The sequence below is a fragment of the Struthio camelus genome, chromosome Z, assembly GCF_040807025.1.
Source record: "Struthio camelus isolate bStrCam1 chromosome Z, bStrCam1.hap1, whole genome shotgun sequence".
NCBI classification, from domain to species: domain Eukaryota; kingdom Metazoa; phylum Chordata; class Aves; order Struthioniformes; family Struthionidae; genus Struthio; species Struthio camelus.
In genome coordinates, this window is record NC_090982.1 from 44878799 (window position 1) to 44896674 (window position 17876).

Genomic DNA, 17876 nt, shown 5'->3' on the forward strand with positions numbered 1-17876 from the left:
ATTTCATGTGTATGGTATGAGGTAAACAAAACCTTTGAGATTACTGGTTTGGAAATTAATTTGGTAAATAAATGGTGTCGCAGAGTGAGCTAAGCTGTGTTATTGCATAGACACACAGAAGTCCATCCCTTTTTATAAGCTCATAGTAACATGCAGTGCAGAGCATGAACTCTTACTGACTGTTTTCCTTTTGCTCATGCTATCTTCTGCCCTCATTAATAGATTTAAATATAAACACTACTTCCAGGCAATGTCAATGGAATGAATTTAATTGATAAGAAGCAGAATGACGTAATTAGTTTTGCCAGGCTCCTGAAGTTACATACTTTCGGTGTTTTTAAACACCAAAAGTTTAAACACTGTTTAAATTTGAATGCAAAAGTTGGGATCAAGATCACTGAAAAAGCAAATCAAAGCATGTGCATTCACATTATTGGAAAAGTTACGGTCAGTTTTCACTGAACTGAACTTTTATTTAACAAAAGGTAAACCAGGAAAACGTGCTACAAGTGAGCTATCTGGCTATCTAAGGTATTTTTGAGAGGCCTATTACCTTGGCATGTGAGAAACAGTAATACAGATAAGATACGGTAATGGGGTTAGTGTTTAGACAATTTTCCTGGAGTCTGTTTTTTTTTTTATAGTAGGGGTAGTGTCGCGCAGACGTGTATGTTGATAGAACACCATTGTATAAGGCCGAGTTATTATAGTGATTTTGCTATCTCATGTTTGATGGCAAATGGGAGCTAAATATATCTGAATGCACAAAAAAGGTGTATGGGGAAGGGAGGGTTAGGAACCCTGACATATCCTTGTAGTCTGACACTGACCTACTTCATCTTCGTTTCACTGCTGGTATCTTCCCTGAAGGTGGTAAATTTCTTTTTCCTGTTCTTATTTGCTGTCATCTTTCTTTGTTATTTTTGACTCTAGGTATTCTTGGGGGTTTTTGTTCTGCATATTTTCTTATCCACATTTATCCAAGAAAGCGTTCAGCTTTCTTAAGCCACTAATTCTTCTTTCAGTAGTTCTGTCCTTTTGCCAAGCAGGTTTTAATGGCAGTGTAGCTATTGCCGTTTTCTTGAAAACGGAAAATAACTGTGTGGATAGATGTACGGTGCTTCAGCGAGTCTGTAAAGTTGGTTGTCTCTTCCTGTATGAACTAGTGTGTTCATTCAGAATACCTAAATGGTATTTTCAGTTCTGTCCATGAATTTGTGTGCATTCTGCATTTCTTTATTTAGAATATTCCATGTTCTTCCTAGTCCTTAAGCTTACATGAACAATCAAAAGTGCAGACAGAGACACAGTCTTTGCTTCAGTGGGAGTACAAAGACTTTCTATCCTTACCTACCTCGGAGGAGCAAAGGATGTACAAGACAGGAACCTGGCAGCTCCCCTGCCAGGCGCTAGTCTGAAAAAATAAGTAGGGAAAGTAGTAAACTACATCATAAAAAAGCGGTAAAGTCAAAGACGAAAAGGGCTTGACTGAGTTGCCTGCACACGGTGACTAATGCCACTTGAGACCCTCTGCTGTATCCAAGACATCTGCAGGAGACTAGCAGAGGTAGCCTATAGAAGACCCACACCCTTCTGGAGGGGCAGTTGATGTCCAAACAGGATGTTTTAGGGCACCTCAGACGCCCGTGTTGAAGTAGAATAGACCCCAGAGATTTTGTATGTCAAAGGGGTGATGTGGGAAGTTGAACAAGCTTACGAAGAAAACTTATAATGCAGAATTGAGCCCCTGTTTGATTTTAGACATTCGGTTATAGTTTTAGCCAAACAAAAAGGCTCTGAGTTTGTACCACTGTATTAGCCGTATGGTGCTGTTACTGCTTTCCAAAAGACCTAGCGTTTTTTTACTAGCAGTTTTATGGCTTTCAGCCAATATGTAATGGAAATCCTTCATTATCTTCAGTGAACAACCTACGAGTCCTGCCCAGGACTGAGGCACATCATCAGTGGTGATGTTTTGTTATTTTACATAACATCTGCTTCTAGAGTTGGGAACGGTTTTCTTAGAAATGACTGAAATTGCCATTGAGAGAGAAGGAGAACACACTAATTGAAGGGAAATTACTTTTTTAACATCTCTATATGGAACAGCAAGAAAAAACTTGCCACGTTTTTTTTTCTTTGGGCAGATGGACCCTTTTAAAACTAATGAATCAAACCAAATCTCCTTAGTTGGGCACTAAACTGAACTAGGGAATAGATAGTTCACAGTTCTAATAGAGAAATTAAAATGTTATTCAGTTGTATTGGAAGCCTTGGAATAGTTCCATAGAGCTGTGTTGTCAGGTAATTTTCTCTTTGTTAGAAGTTGTTTGGCACGTCGTTTTTTCTTTTTCTTTTTTTTTTTCCCCCTCAGCCTTTCCACAGAGGCAGCACAGATGAATATTAATGACACAGCATGAAAACTAAAAAAAAAAACAACACTAATAAAAACCAACCTGTCTTGGTGATTGATGTATTTTTTGTTTGTTGTTGAAGCTCTGCCAGATCTGCGCGATGTACCTGCACTACCTACCAAGTTAAATAGGTTGCTGCTTTTTCTTTTAATGATACTGAGGTGTATTCAGCTGTGCAGCACAGCTTTATCGTGCCATTTTGGCTTTAACCCGGTATTATATATCCAGATCCTGTGGCCCTCTGTGCTGCTCCTAAATCGTGAACGCACCAATCTCTTCCGTTGGAGCGTGATAATATGGGGGCTCAGAAAGAGGGGAAAGTGCATGTTCCTTCTCCTTCTGTAAGTTCCCTTTCAGGGCTCTGGTGGGGGGCTCCAATGCCAACAGTGCACAAAGATTGGGACCAAAATGTATAGAGCATCGGGCACAACACTGGAAAATAGGCAGATATCCTTCAAATATCGGCCAGGTGTTTCTGGCTTACTGAAAGTGAGCCTTGGCTGCTTCTGTTAAGAGTATTATTCTTTATTGTGTCTCTCTGTTTATATTATTAGTTCTCAAATCTATTAGTTTATTATTTTCTTGATCATAACTTAGGAAATATCTGTGATGTGTGCATAGTGTTGCTATATCAACTCACAGCTACTTTATGCACAGTTACTATATCAAATTTCTTAGAATAAACATTTCATCTTGCTTAACCATCCAATCTAATGATTGTTTTAGAGGCCACAGTTATAGCACTGGAGAGTCCCAAACATTTTCAGAGTGTATACCTCACTGAATGAGGTTATATTCTCCTCTCACCTTTCTTCTCATCAGTGCCTGAGCAGGGAATTCCCTCCTATTTGCAGTGGCATAGTGTCCCTGAGGGAGAAATAGCTCCTAACTCCTCCATCTCATGTAGAAGAGTAATGAATGTAACCTATGCTGAACTTTTTTGTAATGTGGTATAACTAAAAACAAAGATAAAACACCGAAACATGCTCCTTGTACACCCCTAGCAAGCACAACGTGCATCAGCTGACTTGTGTGTTATTTTATCTCGCGTACTGCACTGTGTTCAGCAGGATTATATGAGGTTTTAGTACACTGGTTAGGCTGAATAGGTGTGCAAGGGACCTGCTAAAGGATTGTTTTGTGTTTTTTATTTTTTCAGGCTCTAACAGCATAAACCAGATTACAACAAATGGGGAACATGAACGAACTACCAAAATTATTGCACCTTCTCCAGTGAAAAGGTAACCAGACCAGCACTTCACTTCCAGTTTGTAAGACACCACATATTACATTCAGTAGAGGAACACATTTAATAATCATTAATCATGGCTTTTCCTGCCCTTAAAATTCAGGATTCCCTGATCTCACCTGCTGACAAAGGCCATAGAACGTTGCCCAATAATTGGTATTAGATCTTCGGGCTGCCCTGGAACAGAGGTTCCAGATGACAGAGTCTGGGAACCCATGAATCAGAGCAAGTTAATGGGAAAACAAACAGTCTGAGGCCTAAACCTGAAAAACAAGATTTATGGCACAAGGGCACTGTCTTGGTCACGATAGGTATGAAGTCCTGTGTGTCTCTCCCCTGCACCTTCCCTCTGTGGATGCTTCAAGCTGGCAGCACTGCTGGCACGGCCTTCACAGGTGCTCTGAGAGCAGGGCATGTGCCCTCTGCCTCTGTACAGGGCTAACTCTGCTTGGCGAGGCGCAGGGAGGGACATACTGGGCATGGCTTCCCCTCCAGCAGCGCTGTCAATCTTGCAGTCCATTACTCACGATTACTCTGGTAAACCCAGGAGTAGTATAGTACAAAACTCGTGCATGTTTGTGCCTGATTCTGTGCAGCAGTGGGTTGCCGGGGCTCCTCTGAGTTTAGTGGTCCTCTTTTTAAAATTTTCAGTGCTGAAATGTGCACCTCTGGCTATTAGGTGTATTTGAGAGAAAGAGATGAGTCTCAGATTCAGAAAGGGATTTACACCCCCACCCTTAATTTAGGTGGAATTTAGGTGCCTGACTCAAAACAGTTATCTGACAAAACCATGAGTCAAGAGCTCGGCACGTAACTTTTTTGCTCGATTGCCTAAACGTCTGCGTCTCTGCATGCCCAGTAGCCCTGACAAGTTTTCTGAGTTAAGCAGCTCTGGCCTTGTCTCTTTATGAAAGCTGTGGGCTTCACGTTCTAGGTCTTTGGCTGGCCTCTGAAGAAGGGTCTAAAAGATTTACTCCAAACTGTTACTGGCTGATGTTTCCTGTTGCCTAATAATTAGAACGGTTGCCCAAAAAGAGAAGAGCTGAGTTAAGCTGCTTCCTCAGCTTGAGGGAATTTGAATCCAGTATTCCAGCCCTTAGAAAGCTGTTCCGATCACAGGTTAAAAGAAAGGTTATCATGTTGCCATTTCATCCTGCTGAAGCTAGGCCAGTGAGCAGAAAAAACAATGCAAGATTTGTGAGGAGAGAGAAAGAGACAAAGCAAGAGATATCCTTATTTTGTAGTTCAGAGATGATAGTCTTGGAAAGGGAGAGCCTTTAACTACAGCTTGTGATCCCTGTTTTGACTGGTGAATCATTTGAGGAAAGTGGGTAGGCAGGTTGTAGAGCAAGGAACAGGATAAATGGCTCTCAGCATGGCAGTTTCAGAGTTTCTGGGTTTAGTTTTTAACTTCACAATTTAAAAAGAATTCTCAGGCAGACTCTTACTGATGCAGGTTTTTAAATAGTGTTAGTAACTTTTAAACTGAAAAAAAAGTAAGTTGTTTTTCTTGCACCTTTTCTATATAGAAATTTGATTTACGGCCACTTCTGTATTCCAGGTATTTATCTGCGTGGAAGATGCACAAAAAAGGAAATATCTCTATGTTTATAAATTACATAATTTATTTTTTAGTTTCCTTGATTTATTTTTCTTCTTCTCTGTGTCTGCATGTCTGCATTTGGTGGACGTTTGCCATGTCCACCAAATTTAATATACCTGACAGACAGCACGCACCCTTTGTGAAGCATTTACAGTTTGGTAGTTCACTCCATTCCACGTTAATTCTCACATTACTTGCCAGTCGTTCTTACAGAGCGTCTTTGAGCAGCTCTTATGAGCTGAGTGTCTGTAGCTTAACATCTCTCTCACTGTTGAGATGACTTGTTGGTAATTCTGCATAAACAGTAAAAATTCAAGGTAAACAGGAAAAAGCCCCAGTAACCTGCCATCAAATTTAGATCCCAGCCTTTGCAAATACTCTGAATGAACTCGGTCCCTTTTGCAACTGCATTCCTGGAGATAAGGCCGGTGTCTGAAGAGCTGCCATGCTCTAGCTCTCTAGCTGTAAAGTATGTGTCTGCTCTGAAGTAGTAATGACTTAGGAATCTAATGCAGTTAATTCACCTCCCAGGATTATAGCTCTGCCTCTCTTTTTTACAATTTGAAAGCATAATCTAAATTTCTGTAAGCACAACCTTCAAGCTGAGAATTGCTCAGTAGTTTATGCTGTGCAAAAGCAGTTGTTTCTGTAGCACGAGACAGAAACATTTACCCAAGTAACTTTCTCAGTCTGCTGTAAGCTCGTGTTTTTAAGGCTGGGAACAGATTCTGTGCACATATGAGTCAATAATTAATGGGGACAGTATTAAGAAAATGATTCACCTGATAAAGCGGGCTCTAATTTCTTTTCCTGCTGACCTACTGTAGCTTTGCATTTTGTTCATTGTGTGAGAATTAAATGATTAACTCGGTGACCTGTAGTAACCAAAGGCTGAGGTTAAAAGTGGATTAGTGAGCTAAGTAGCCACTATTCCCTTATAAAGCTGAGTCTGTCACCTCCTGCTCTGAGCAAAGAACGCTGGCTTATGCCCCCCTCTCTATAAGCATCTGTAAAAGCCTTTTTGCTGTTTAAGTTGCACTTGGGAAGCATTTGTAGCATTAATGTTTGTAGTGGGATGCTGTCAGTAGTACTTCTTGAAGAGCTTAGTAGAAACTAATATGGCTGTCTCGTTTTGTATTGGGTGAACTGCTTGTTCATTTTGTGAGCGAGCACTAGAGGTGACAGTGCAGGAAGAGCGTGACTAGCCATTGGAGAGAGAAGGAGGCAAAAAGCACACTCCAGCCAGAAGCCACCATCCAACATTTGGAGTGGCAGCGAGCAGGCGGTCTGGGTGCATTAGTGTGATAAGAGTTGTGAAACCTGACAGCATGAGAAAGAAAGAATGAAAAAGAAATTAGAGTATGCTGTTGTTTCCCCCATGCCCCCACAGGTAGAATGGGAGATTGGTTACGAACCCTGGTATATCTCTCTTAAGCCAGGTCCCTGTCTTGGCTGTCCTGGTACTTTGGCTTGCAGGAGTCAGTGAAGATAGCTCTTTCACATCGTTAGATCAGTGCTCAGAAAAAAATGCTTTCCTGCTTTGCTAGCAGGAAGACAGTGAACGGAGTTACTGGGGAAGGGATGAGAAGAAAGTGGAGAACATCACTGTGCTACTCTATGAACCCGTGGTCTGTCACGTTTGGAATAGTTATCTACCCTCCCTTTGTCACACCTATCTTAAAGCAGATACTATAGACCTAGAAAAATGAGAAGGAAAATCAGATCTACGGGATAGCTCCTGTACTGGGAGAGATTAAACTATGACTCTTTCACTTAGAAAAGAGATGAGGGATAGGTGTTAGAAATCTGTTTAAAAAAAAAAAAAAGGGGGATGGAATCTGTGATTAGAGAACCATCATTCTTAGTCCCATAAACCCAGAACTAGCAAGGATTAAATAGTGGAAGTTTTGAAACAAAATGCCATAGTTAAATACTGGAACTCACTGCTACCAGGCACCATTCATGCCAAAAATAAAAGTATGTTCAAAAAGTGTTTAGATAAATCCATGGAAGAAAGTTCCATCAAGAACTCTGTTTAATTGAAAAAAAAAAAAGAAAAAAGAGGCAAGTAAAGCCTCTGATTCAGTAATCCATTAACTGCATATTGTGGAAAGCTGGGAGGGCATCCTGTGTATTTGCCCTATTCTTAGACTTTCTGCTTTAGCCTCTGTTTTCATCTATGCTGAGACAAGACTGACCTTTTTTCTGACTCAGTACAGCCATAATTAAGAGACTTCAGAGCTGATTTTTGAAGTCATATTTTTTTCTTCCAGTCTTTCTTTCTAGGCCAGATTTGTTAACACAGCAGCTGTTTGCCTTCTTTCACATAACAGGCAAACAGCTGTATGCCAGGGTGGGTCTCTCTAATGACTGCATTCCTCTAAGATTAATTCTTTAAGAGTCTGTGGCGGGGGGAAGATGATCTGTACATTATAGGTTTAAAAAACCATATTTGTACTTTTATTTAGCTTTAAAAAGATGAAAAATGAAAACAGCCCAGAAACCCAAAGAAGTAAAACAAGTGCACCGTGGGAGGAAAACGGCCCAAAGAGGTAAGGCAAGGCATGATGACTTAAGTATCGTGCAAAGGTAAATATCATGCCCTGGCAATAAGGTGAAGGAGATTAGTGATAATAATATATTAGCAGAGTCGTAATAGATCTGTCATAAGAAATAGGTACTGACATGGATAAACAGTGAGATAAAAATTAGGAAAGAAAGGGTAGAAGGAAATAGTCACTGGATAGGAGTCACCAGTGGCATTCTGCAGAGATCTGTGCTTGGATATCTGCTTTCCAGCGTATCTATAAAAGAACTGGAAAGAAGGCTGAACAGAAAACCCTTAGAGATGGAGTGACTAGTCACTAAATGATAGATGACATCACTGAGTCACTAAATGTGAAGTGAGGCACAGTGTCGGGTAGGGGAATACTCCTAGATTCCCAAGTGAAATGAGGTGCTGTAGATGGCCATTACCATGTAGGACTGGGATTTGGGGATTATGGTGGATAGCTTCATGGAAACATCAGCTCAGTAGCAGTCAGAAAAAAATTAGCGAGTATTAGGAAAGGGATAGAGAAGAGAGCAAGAGAACAGCATTATGCCATTACATAAATTTGTGGATCGTGTCTTTGCTCCTTGAACAATGAGTGCAGTTCTGATGTCCTTATCCCAGAATGGTTATAATAAAGCTGGAAGAGGCTTTGAGAGAGGCAGTAAGGGTGATCACAGGTATGAATGACTGTAGAGGAAACGTGTACAAGGTATAACTGCGTAGACCAGGACTCTTCGGTCTGGAAACGAGGCAATTTCAGAGAATGTGATAGAGGTCTAGAAAGTCACAAATAGTATAGAGAAAGGGGATAGAGATCAATAATACTTATATTTTTCCAGTGTAGGGACTTGGGAGTGTCAGAGGAAGGTAGTTAGGAGCAGTTTAAAAGCACTCAAAAGGAGTAGTGACTCCCGGTGAGTAGGAGACCTGTTCTGCTCCTTTAGAAGGGATGCCCGAAGTTAATGGGTGCCTGGGAGAGATGGAGCCGGTACATGGAGAAGAGAGATCCGCTGCGGGCTCCTAAACGCAGAGGAACAACACATGGATGAGGAAGTCCTCTGAGCTGGAAATAGGTAGGGAGAGAGAGAGTATAGGAAGAACTATCATACACTTTTACCTTCTTACCTTTCTGTAAGTGGTTGCTTATGGCTGCTGTTGGAAACAGGCCACCGAATTAGATGGATCATTGATGTGGTTCAGTATGATCCTACTTTTATGTGATGATACAGGTCTATACACAGTGTGTTACCAGGACTTTTCTGCTAAAATTCCTATATCTTTATGGGCACCATGATGACTTACTCTGTTTGGTCCTATTGTAAATATAAAGAGTTTTCAGAATAAGAACAAAGCAGCGTGCTGATGTTCTCTTGCTGGGGTAGACTTTTGTGTGTGATGTTTAAAGATGTTTAAAGACGAAGGGGTGTCAGCTTGTCACGTTACAGCTTCAGAGTTGAAATAGTTCTCAGAACAGAAGGAAATTTAAAGGCCTAACAGCTGAAGAACAGAAAGACTGAATTTTTGCAAGTCCTTCTATTCTAAAGGACTATGCAGTTGTGGACACATAAGGAGACTATATGCTGCACGGAGGGTTTAACAGCTTCTAATAAAGATTTTCTAGTTCTGAAACACATTCACTTTGAAATGAACTGTGGCAGGTTTTTTTTACTGAGCAGAGCAGTATGGCCATGAGCAGTCTGCACAAGGAGGTGAAGAACAACCATGTATCTGATTTAAAGACTAGAGGGTGTTAGGAAAGCAGAAAGAAATACCTTAACTGGAATTTGGCGAGAATACCGCATTTACCACATAGCTGTCACAAAAAGGGCTAAGTAACATTAGATGAAGGTGTGTTGTGGAGTTTAGCATACATCATCCTAGAAACTGTAGTATTGCTGTTGCATCACTGCAGCATCCTAGAGCGATTTGTACTCTGTCACAGGCTCTAGTAAACTGTTGGAAGAGGTCCTTACATTCCTGTAGGGAGATGCTACAGGACAATCCATACAAGCGTTTTGTAACCAGCGGTACCGTCTACTTCTAACTCTGTTACAGCCTTGGGTCCCTCCCAGGCTTAAGTAGATAACCTGAAGCTTGAAACTCCTCACTTTCAATGGCAGAGGATTGTGTGGATCAACAGTGGAGACCTAAAAGTAAAATTGTTTCCAGGTCCTGAGTGTTGGCTTTGTGGTGAAGAGACATTTCAGGATATTAGCACTATTTTAATGCCTCGGTTCATGGAAATCATGTATAAAGAGTATGGATGCACTTTGAATGCCTAGCGCTTAGTTGTTCTAAGGTACAAAAGTTTTATTATGCTAAAAGAAACATGCATATGCTTGGTTGTACGTTTTGTAAGTTTAGAGCTGTGGTCTCAGTGCTAAGTGGACTCTCTCCTGTGTTTTCAAGGTTCAGCGTAAAATATTTATTCCTGGAAAGCAATACCACTTGTAATTATATAGCGCGTACACATGCAAACACAAACACACACACACACGTATATGTATAACTGAATATATATATATATATGTATATACATATGTGTGTGTGCGCACACACACACACGTGTATCCCTTCTCGTTATTTTTGTAGACTGAATCTGGGCTAGCTGACTTAACTTTTCTGGAAGTTTTAAGGTCAATTGTTTGCTCTTCCTTTTTAACTCTAGTGGGCTGTATAATTCTCCCAGTGACCGCAATAAATCACCAAAGTTTCCTTACTCTCGGCGACGGAACCCATCCGGTGGCAGTGAGAATGAATCTGGGCAGCCAGTCCGGAGGAGGTAAGAGCACGGAGGCTAGTCAGTGTTAGCTGCTTTTTATGCAGGTGCTGCGTGCTCTGCATTCAGTAAGGGCTCTTGGAGACACAGCTGGGTCCTGGCAAAATGAGTACTCTAGGGGTCAGTTGTCAGTACAAAACAAGACTGAACAAAATGCCAGATCTGCTTTTGGAAGGGAAACTTCAGTCAGGCTTTTTGCCTGTTTGCTCTTCTGGGTACCAGGAAAATAATACTGAAAATCCAAGAGCTTGCATTATTTGCACTTGCAAGATCCTTTTAGTTGCTGCAGCTATTCTTTGCTTGTAAAGGAGCGGATTGAGGTTGCTTGCTTTACAATGAGCTTCTGATACAGTACAGTGTTTTGCTTTAAGTACAGCAAAGAATAAACGTGTGAGCCATTAAGCTGTCTTCAGCAGTCCCATGTGCGAATTACTTTACATGAGAAAGTATGCCAGTAAAAATACAACTATGATTACTTAATGTGTTTTTAATGGGTATGTGCTGAATTGAGTAACTTAAAGTAGTAACATGAAACGGATGGAGAATCTGTGCTGCGTCTTCTGGAGTATGGCCAGAATGCAAATTACAGGGACAGTTCAGGTCCTGAAGTGATACAGTTTTGAGGGACTACATCTTACCTAGGATGATTTGTCTTGCTGGGAAGCTGCTTTCATCATCTGAGCTAGCAACCCTTAACGCAGGGGCTAGGTTCCCCAGTGCTGTGGTCTGCAGTGAAGTATAGCCACTCTACCATATTTATAGTGGTCTTCTAGGGCTGCCTTATGAGCCAGCACGCTCGAATTACATTTTCTTCTGACATCTCTGATGCCATTCCCTGTTTGGCCCTCAGAGCCAAGGTTTGCAGAGGGATCTTTGAATATACAGCTGTACTGATGGAGAAATCTTCTCCTAGATAGATATGCAGCTTTTACATTTGTTTTCTGAGCCACTCCAGACCTTTTGTCTGCCATTAGCAGTCTAGAACAGGAGTGAAGAAACTCACCTATGGAATCTGCTTAGTGACCTCATGCTTGAGTTAAGGTAAATCAGGGTAGCTCTCTTTCAGTCAATGCAGAAATGTTGATTTACTCTCTTGGACATAGCACTCGTAAGCGTTAATAGCAATTTGGTTCCTGAGATGGATTTTCTGATTCATTTCTAGCTTGGTTAGCAGAAGGACTTGCTGGGCTCTGCAAAAACAAAGGAATACAGATGTGCAGTTCAAAAACCATCTTGTATCATGAAAAGAATAATGTTTGAGTATCATGCAGGAGGGGATTTTTTGAGATGCAAAATGTTTGTCATCTGGGATTTACATTTGGCTCATCTGCTAGGTAGACAGGTGGTCACGCCAATAACAAGTTTTCTCTTGGGTCACCACACCACCAAAATATTTTTAAAAGTCTTATCTCATATGTGAGACTGTGAAGACTGACAATAGCGGGTAGATACTAACCTAATTATGTCTTCCTGAATCTCAGGTTTTATTCATGCACTTTCCTTTTTCATCTGTTTAATAACAATAGCCATGTTGTTTATGTGCTCCTTACTGGAATTAAGAGGGAAACATCAGACTTTGCTATGCTGGAAACAGTAGGAAGCTCTAAATGCCAGCTTACTGTGCTCAACCTTGCAAGTCAGGGGTTTGCAATGAGACCTTAAATGGGATCATGCCTTCGCAGCTTATTGTAAAGGTGGCCTGCAAAGTTTAAAACAAGCACACATGCCCCTTTTTTCCTACCTTAAATCCTACTAAAAAAAAAAAAATCTTATGTGAAGGCTTTATTGGAAAAGATGCGTGCTCTTCTGTATTCATGTTAAGTGATGCTATAGTATTTGATTAAAACTTCCTTAATGTCATAGGAAAGCCCAAAACAGTGGCGAAGATTCAGATTTAAAGCCAAGGAGAAGGTAAATATATAATCTATAGCAGTGATGAAATGATTACAAAGGTACTGATCATATTTTAGTTCCCTGCATGCCCTTCCTCCCTTCCTTCTTCCCTCATCCTCTTGCATGTTTAAAAGGCTTGTTGTGTTCCACCTACATAGGTTTTTCTTTCCTGCCTTACTTTTGCTAAAATGCTCTGTAGTATAACCTCATCACATCACAGATTCACACAAGGTGCGCATTGTTACTACACCATGCTAGAAGTAGTTTATGGAAGCTTCCTGAAGGCTTGTCTGCAACTTGAAAGTCAATTTCCAAAGTAGGAGGTTTCGAATTTTGCATCTGCAATACAGAAGATCTTGTTGTGAATTCTCTAACCTCTCACTCTACTTTATTTAACCTGTTTTGAAAGTGAGTAAACTGATGTTTGAGATGAGTTGTCCTGCAAAAGGTAGGTATAGAGGCATGTCTATTCTGATTCAACTTCTTACAGTCTTGTCACTGTCTTACACGTTTTGATGAGGGTTTTTTTTAAACTTATTTCTCTGCGGTCTTGCCTGGATGTCGCGCTTCCAAATAAAATGCTGATGTGCGATTAGGTATGCGCTTCCACACCTCAACTTTTGGCAAGTTCTTTTTTCTGGAGTCCTCTAGTATTGCATCTGACTGCTGTGGCATTGCCACAGCAGTGCTACTCCCTGGTCCTGTCCTCCTTCCCTGGCCACTGGAAAGAGGAGACGTTGCAGTTCATTTGGTGTCAGAGCCTGTTGAATCTTGTGAAAGGGAGGAAACACTCCCAGGATCTGATTCACTGCTGCAGCATAGGAAAGGAGCTCTGGCACAGATACAGAAATCTCGGGGACAATCACAGGAAGTCAGAGAAAAAGCTCACATACTTTGCACCTATTGTAAGACAACAGAGTAACTTTTTGAAGGATATTTCCGTTATGCTCTGCCAGTGATAGCCCCGTGGTGGATGACCAGAACATAAAGCAGAGAGGATGTAGTTAGACATCTCAGGTGGAAAATCTCAGTACTCAGAAGGGACCTCTGTTTGCTATACTACGTTACAAACGTGTGTGTCTGTTCCAGACACCAGCATATGAACCCTATGTCAGTTGCTTCTCAGAAATAACCAAATCCTGCAACCTCTCAGGCCCATAGCTTCCCTCCTGGGCTGCGTATGTTCTGCCTCTCTTGCCTAACTGACAAAGCCTGCCTTCCTGCTCCTTGTGTCAGACCATACAGAGGCACCAGCCTCAATATCTCAGAGATGTTGCATGACCAGGAAAGGATGAGGAAAAAAAGGGTGAAAGGATGTAGTTGTCAGAGATCAGGATAATCCCGTCTGTTCTTGCACCTGATTTAGGAAATTGCCTTTATTTCCATCTTTAGTATTTTATTCAGTTCAGTAAAAGCTGATGTTTAATATGTGGTGAAAGCATATATACTGACAGCTAACACGAGCAGCTGCCGCTCAGCTGACAGCTCAGCAGCCCTGCTGTCTTTCTGCAAGTGCTTTCCTGACAGGGAACACAAAGTAATTCAATGTTCAGTACAAAAGGTGGATCATATTTTTATTCCTGAAAAGCTAGAGAAAGAGTTATCTTGAGCAAATCAGGATGTTTATCGTGCAGTTTTCTTGCCAAAAAGTATGCTTTTTGATGCTTTGGTACTTTGTGGGATGCATTGCCTAAGTCAGAGCAAGAAAATACTTGAAATCATGAGAAATGTGAAAGAACTCTGTTGCTCTAGGAATGACCTAGGAATGTGGAGAGTCGAGATTCGTAGGAAATGATAATATTTTATTGGACAACTGATAAGATTCAGAGCACATAAGGGCTGCTGCAGTTCTAGAGCATTCATTGCTCTCTGAACAATTTGAACACGCTTGAGCCGGTGTCTTTTGGACACTCTCTTTTATTCCTGCTTCTTCCTTTGGAATAATGTTTTTCTTTGGAAACATACATCTCTCTTATCCATGCTTTCAGCTTCACCCAGAAATGTCCATTTTCACCTGGGAAACTGGCTGTCTTGAGCCTCTTAGTGGTTTTAACATGTAAAATTTGTGGGTGGGGAGGGAGGAGAGGGTTCTGCTTTTCCGCTGGAGAAATTTCGCTTTTCCAGGCCTTTCCCCTGCAGACAAGCTGGGTTGAACTGCGTTTCCTAGGCTTTGGTTATCCTGTTATTTTAGAATACCTCTGTTTGAATGGGAGCTATTTGAGTGAATGATTTCCTATTGTCCCCAGCTCGGGGGAGAGGGGAAAACCAGCCTCCTTACTGAGCTTTTGATTCCATAGACTCTGAGGCATTTAATGACACAGCAATTTTATAAAACTAACCATAATTCACAGCTGCTATGGACAGATTCATGAGCCTGTCAGCTCTGACAGAAGGACACCTATAACAGTGTCTTACTTTTAAAGGCAGAGGCTAGAGTGATGATGACACTGAGTAGAGGTCAGCTCTTCGGCTATTGTATTTCTTGGGGAATCTCTCTTGACTTCCTCTTTGAGCTCTTCTCCCTGAGCGGTCAGACCATGCGGTGAGCAGGTGCTCCTCAGGAGTGCCCGGCCTTGGCGTGAAACGCTTCCACTTACCTGTTACCTACCCTGCTGACCTGCCTTCACTCTTCAGCTTATCTGAGGGTTGTTTAACAAGTCTACTCTCTTTCCCAAGTGGCTCGTCAAAGAAAGAAAAAGCCAGGAGGAACAAGATCATCTGCATCTTTGTCAGTGGCAGCAGGAGTCATCTCTTTTTCTCTCTTATTTCATTCCCAGAGACCTCACAGAGCAAAACTTCCACTTTCCATTGCAGCAAAAACATCAGCATTTCTAATTCCTGATAAACTATATTCTCCGAGGCCAGCTCACATTAGTATTGGTAAACTTTCCCCATTAATCACCTGGGCCATCAGCACCGCAGAGGAACGTGTCTGTCTTTGGAGGCATTCTGAGACCATCGTTGCACTAAGTAAAGAATGGTCCAAAACAGTTTTTGATAACCCCAGAGATCCTCTCATATAGTGCCATTTTTTTTAGGACCTAGCCCAACAGTGCAGTAACAAAATTCTGGTTTCTAGAACCAAAGCCCTGACAGCTGGTCTGTCTGCTCCAAAATGTCGATCAGTGGCAACTGAGGATTTAAAGCTTTTAGATAGTAATTGCCAAGCACTTCCCCGTGCTGAGGGGAGCTTGCGTGTAGGTAGGTGTATCCCCATGACTCCAGCTCCAGGTTGAATTCTCGTAACAGTTCTGAAGACGGTGATATTTTCTTCTTGAAGTTCAGCTGTCAGTGTTGTCTGTCTACTTTTGAATCAGCTTGTACCACCAGTCTGTTTCAGTAATAAATATTCAGAGCCATAAATGTCACCTTACCATTTGAAGCTTCGCAATCAGAGGGGATATACAAGAAGCCAGTGCTTTATTTCCTTTTCCCTCACGTGTTGCACCATCTTTGGAGCTCTGCCTTGAGTCATCTCAAAGCTGTGCGGATGCATCTGCAAGCTTGTGCACTTCAGCCTTTCTATATTTATGAAGACAGCAGAATCACAGTGTTCAGTGGCGTTTCCTCCATGCTGCCTGACGCTTGGGAAATGATAGAAACTTGCAGAAGCCAGGTGGAAGTTGAGCTGAATAGAAAAAGAGATGCGGTAAACATTTTAGTTTGCTTGCCAATATCAGAATTACTGTGTAGCTTCTGTTGGATGTCCCGCTGTGTGGAGTAAGAAGAATGGCAGAATGGATACCATTTAAAGGCAAAACATTTCACATTTCAAAGCAACGTTTCCCTGTGGCATATACACAAAGAATGCTGAAAGCTTAAATAAAAAACGCGAAAACGTAGTGCAATGATTTAAAAGGAAAACAGCACTCACCTGACAGTGCTCTCTGGGCGCGCCACCTTTAAAGCAGTTATTCCTAAGTAATGAGAGAAAGACCATGAGGCTCTCAGGTTTAGACAAGCCTTCTAAACTCTTCCTTAGTCCTGATTTTGCTAATAATGTTTTCTCAATATTGTTTGTTCCTTGTTCAGAATCTTGGTACTTCTGTAATATTGTAACAGTAGAAAAAAGTGAGAATGAGCACTTACCATTTCTGTTTTGTGGCTTGCAAGATATTAAAAGATAAATTGATTTTGAGAGAGAGAGCAACTAAAATACGAGTTGTATGCTTAGTACCTGGCCTACCTTGCTTTCTTCCTCTCCAGATCGCGGTCTCGGTGTAACACCAGCAGCGGCAGTGAATCAGAAAACTCTACCAGAGAACACCGGAAGAAGAGAAACAGGTGACCATTCTGTATTTTAGACATAGAAACATGAAACATAAACAGATGGAGCGTGGGTTCTTCTATGGTAGCTCCGGTAAAAAACAAACAAACAATCTAACCTGTTTTACTTGTGTGCAGTCCTCCTGAGGTAGCTTAATTAATGCCTGTGTTTGAATAAAAAGAGAAATAATTACCAAAGTAGATAAACACTGTAGATGTCTGCAGTCATCCACATGTTTGGGAAGAACTCGTTAATGGATTGTAAAATCAAATACTGGCACACGTTTATAAGAGACTTGAAATACTAATGCGAATAAAATGGACAATGGTGATGAGATGATATTCCCAGCATGTACTTCGGCACCTCAAAAATTTCGTAAGTAGAATTTTAGCAGAAAATAAGCTTTGGGGAAGAATCCTCAAAGTGTTTTTGAAGGGCTCTACAACTTGTTGCTGTTTTTAAATCCATATATTAAATTTTGGAAAATATTCTTTGTTTTCTAAAATGTGAAGAGTGGGTTTAAACCCAAAATATGTACAGTGTCAGCTTTTAGTAGGATAACAGCGGTTAATACTCGGTGATGCTAGCCAGTTTTGGTTTTTTATGTTTATTTTTCTTATTGCTGATAAGAGAAGCCTTGTTTAACTACTAATTGATTGTGGCAATTTTTTTCCGTTAAAGCAGCCACTTTTATTTCCCACTGGAGATGACAGCATTTTGAGAGTTATGTATTAAAATTGATTTTTTAAACCTATAGAATTACTTCATATTGCATAAACAAAACATAGTAGAACTGTCATTTGACAAAAGAGGAATTGTTTAATGCAGATTTCTAAAAAAGCTCTCTGCACAAGCTGCCATAACTGCTTATTGTTTCTCATGCAGTGCTGTGAATGATAAGTGATTCTGAGATATTTCGAAGCTCTTAGAAATAATTATGTGCTAGATATGTTAAAGCAGTGGAATGTGTCTTGTTTGTAAAGTGCCGCAGAAGTATGTAGTATAATAATAATTTAGACATGACTTGCAGTAGGTAGAGATGCTAAAAAAAATGCTAACATTCAGAAAAAGCATAGCTGAGCCATGAGATTTCTTTAGAGTTTGCTTAAATCAGAGC

The 17876-nt window shown here is 41.0% G+C and overlaps 1 protein-coding gene across 5 annotated transcripts in view; it reads left to right on the top strand.

Moving 5' to 3' along the window:
* Nucleotides 1–17876, top strand: part of LOC138064821 (band 4.1-like protein 4A) — a 140555-nt gene that overhangs the window by 101663 nt on the left and 21016 nt on the right. For 2 of the 5 annotated variants that reach the window (XM_068928825.1, XM_068928826.1), the window contains 5 exons: nt 3574–3655; nt 7735–7818; nt 10489–10602; nt 12463–12510; nt 16699–16776. In XM_068928825.1, coding sequence (XP_068784926.1) covers nt 3574–3655; nt 7735–7818; nt 10489–10602; nt 12463–12510; nt 16699–16776 — 406 coding nt within the window. The remainder of the gene's footprint in view (nt 1–3573; nt 3656–7734; nt 7819–10488; nt 10603–12462; nt 12511–16698; nt 16777–17876) is intronic. The other 3 variants (XM_068928827.1, XM_068928828.1, XM_068928829.1) reach the window with 3 other exon arrangements.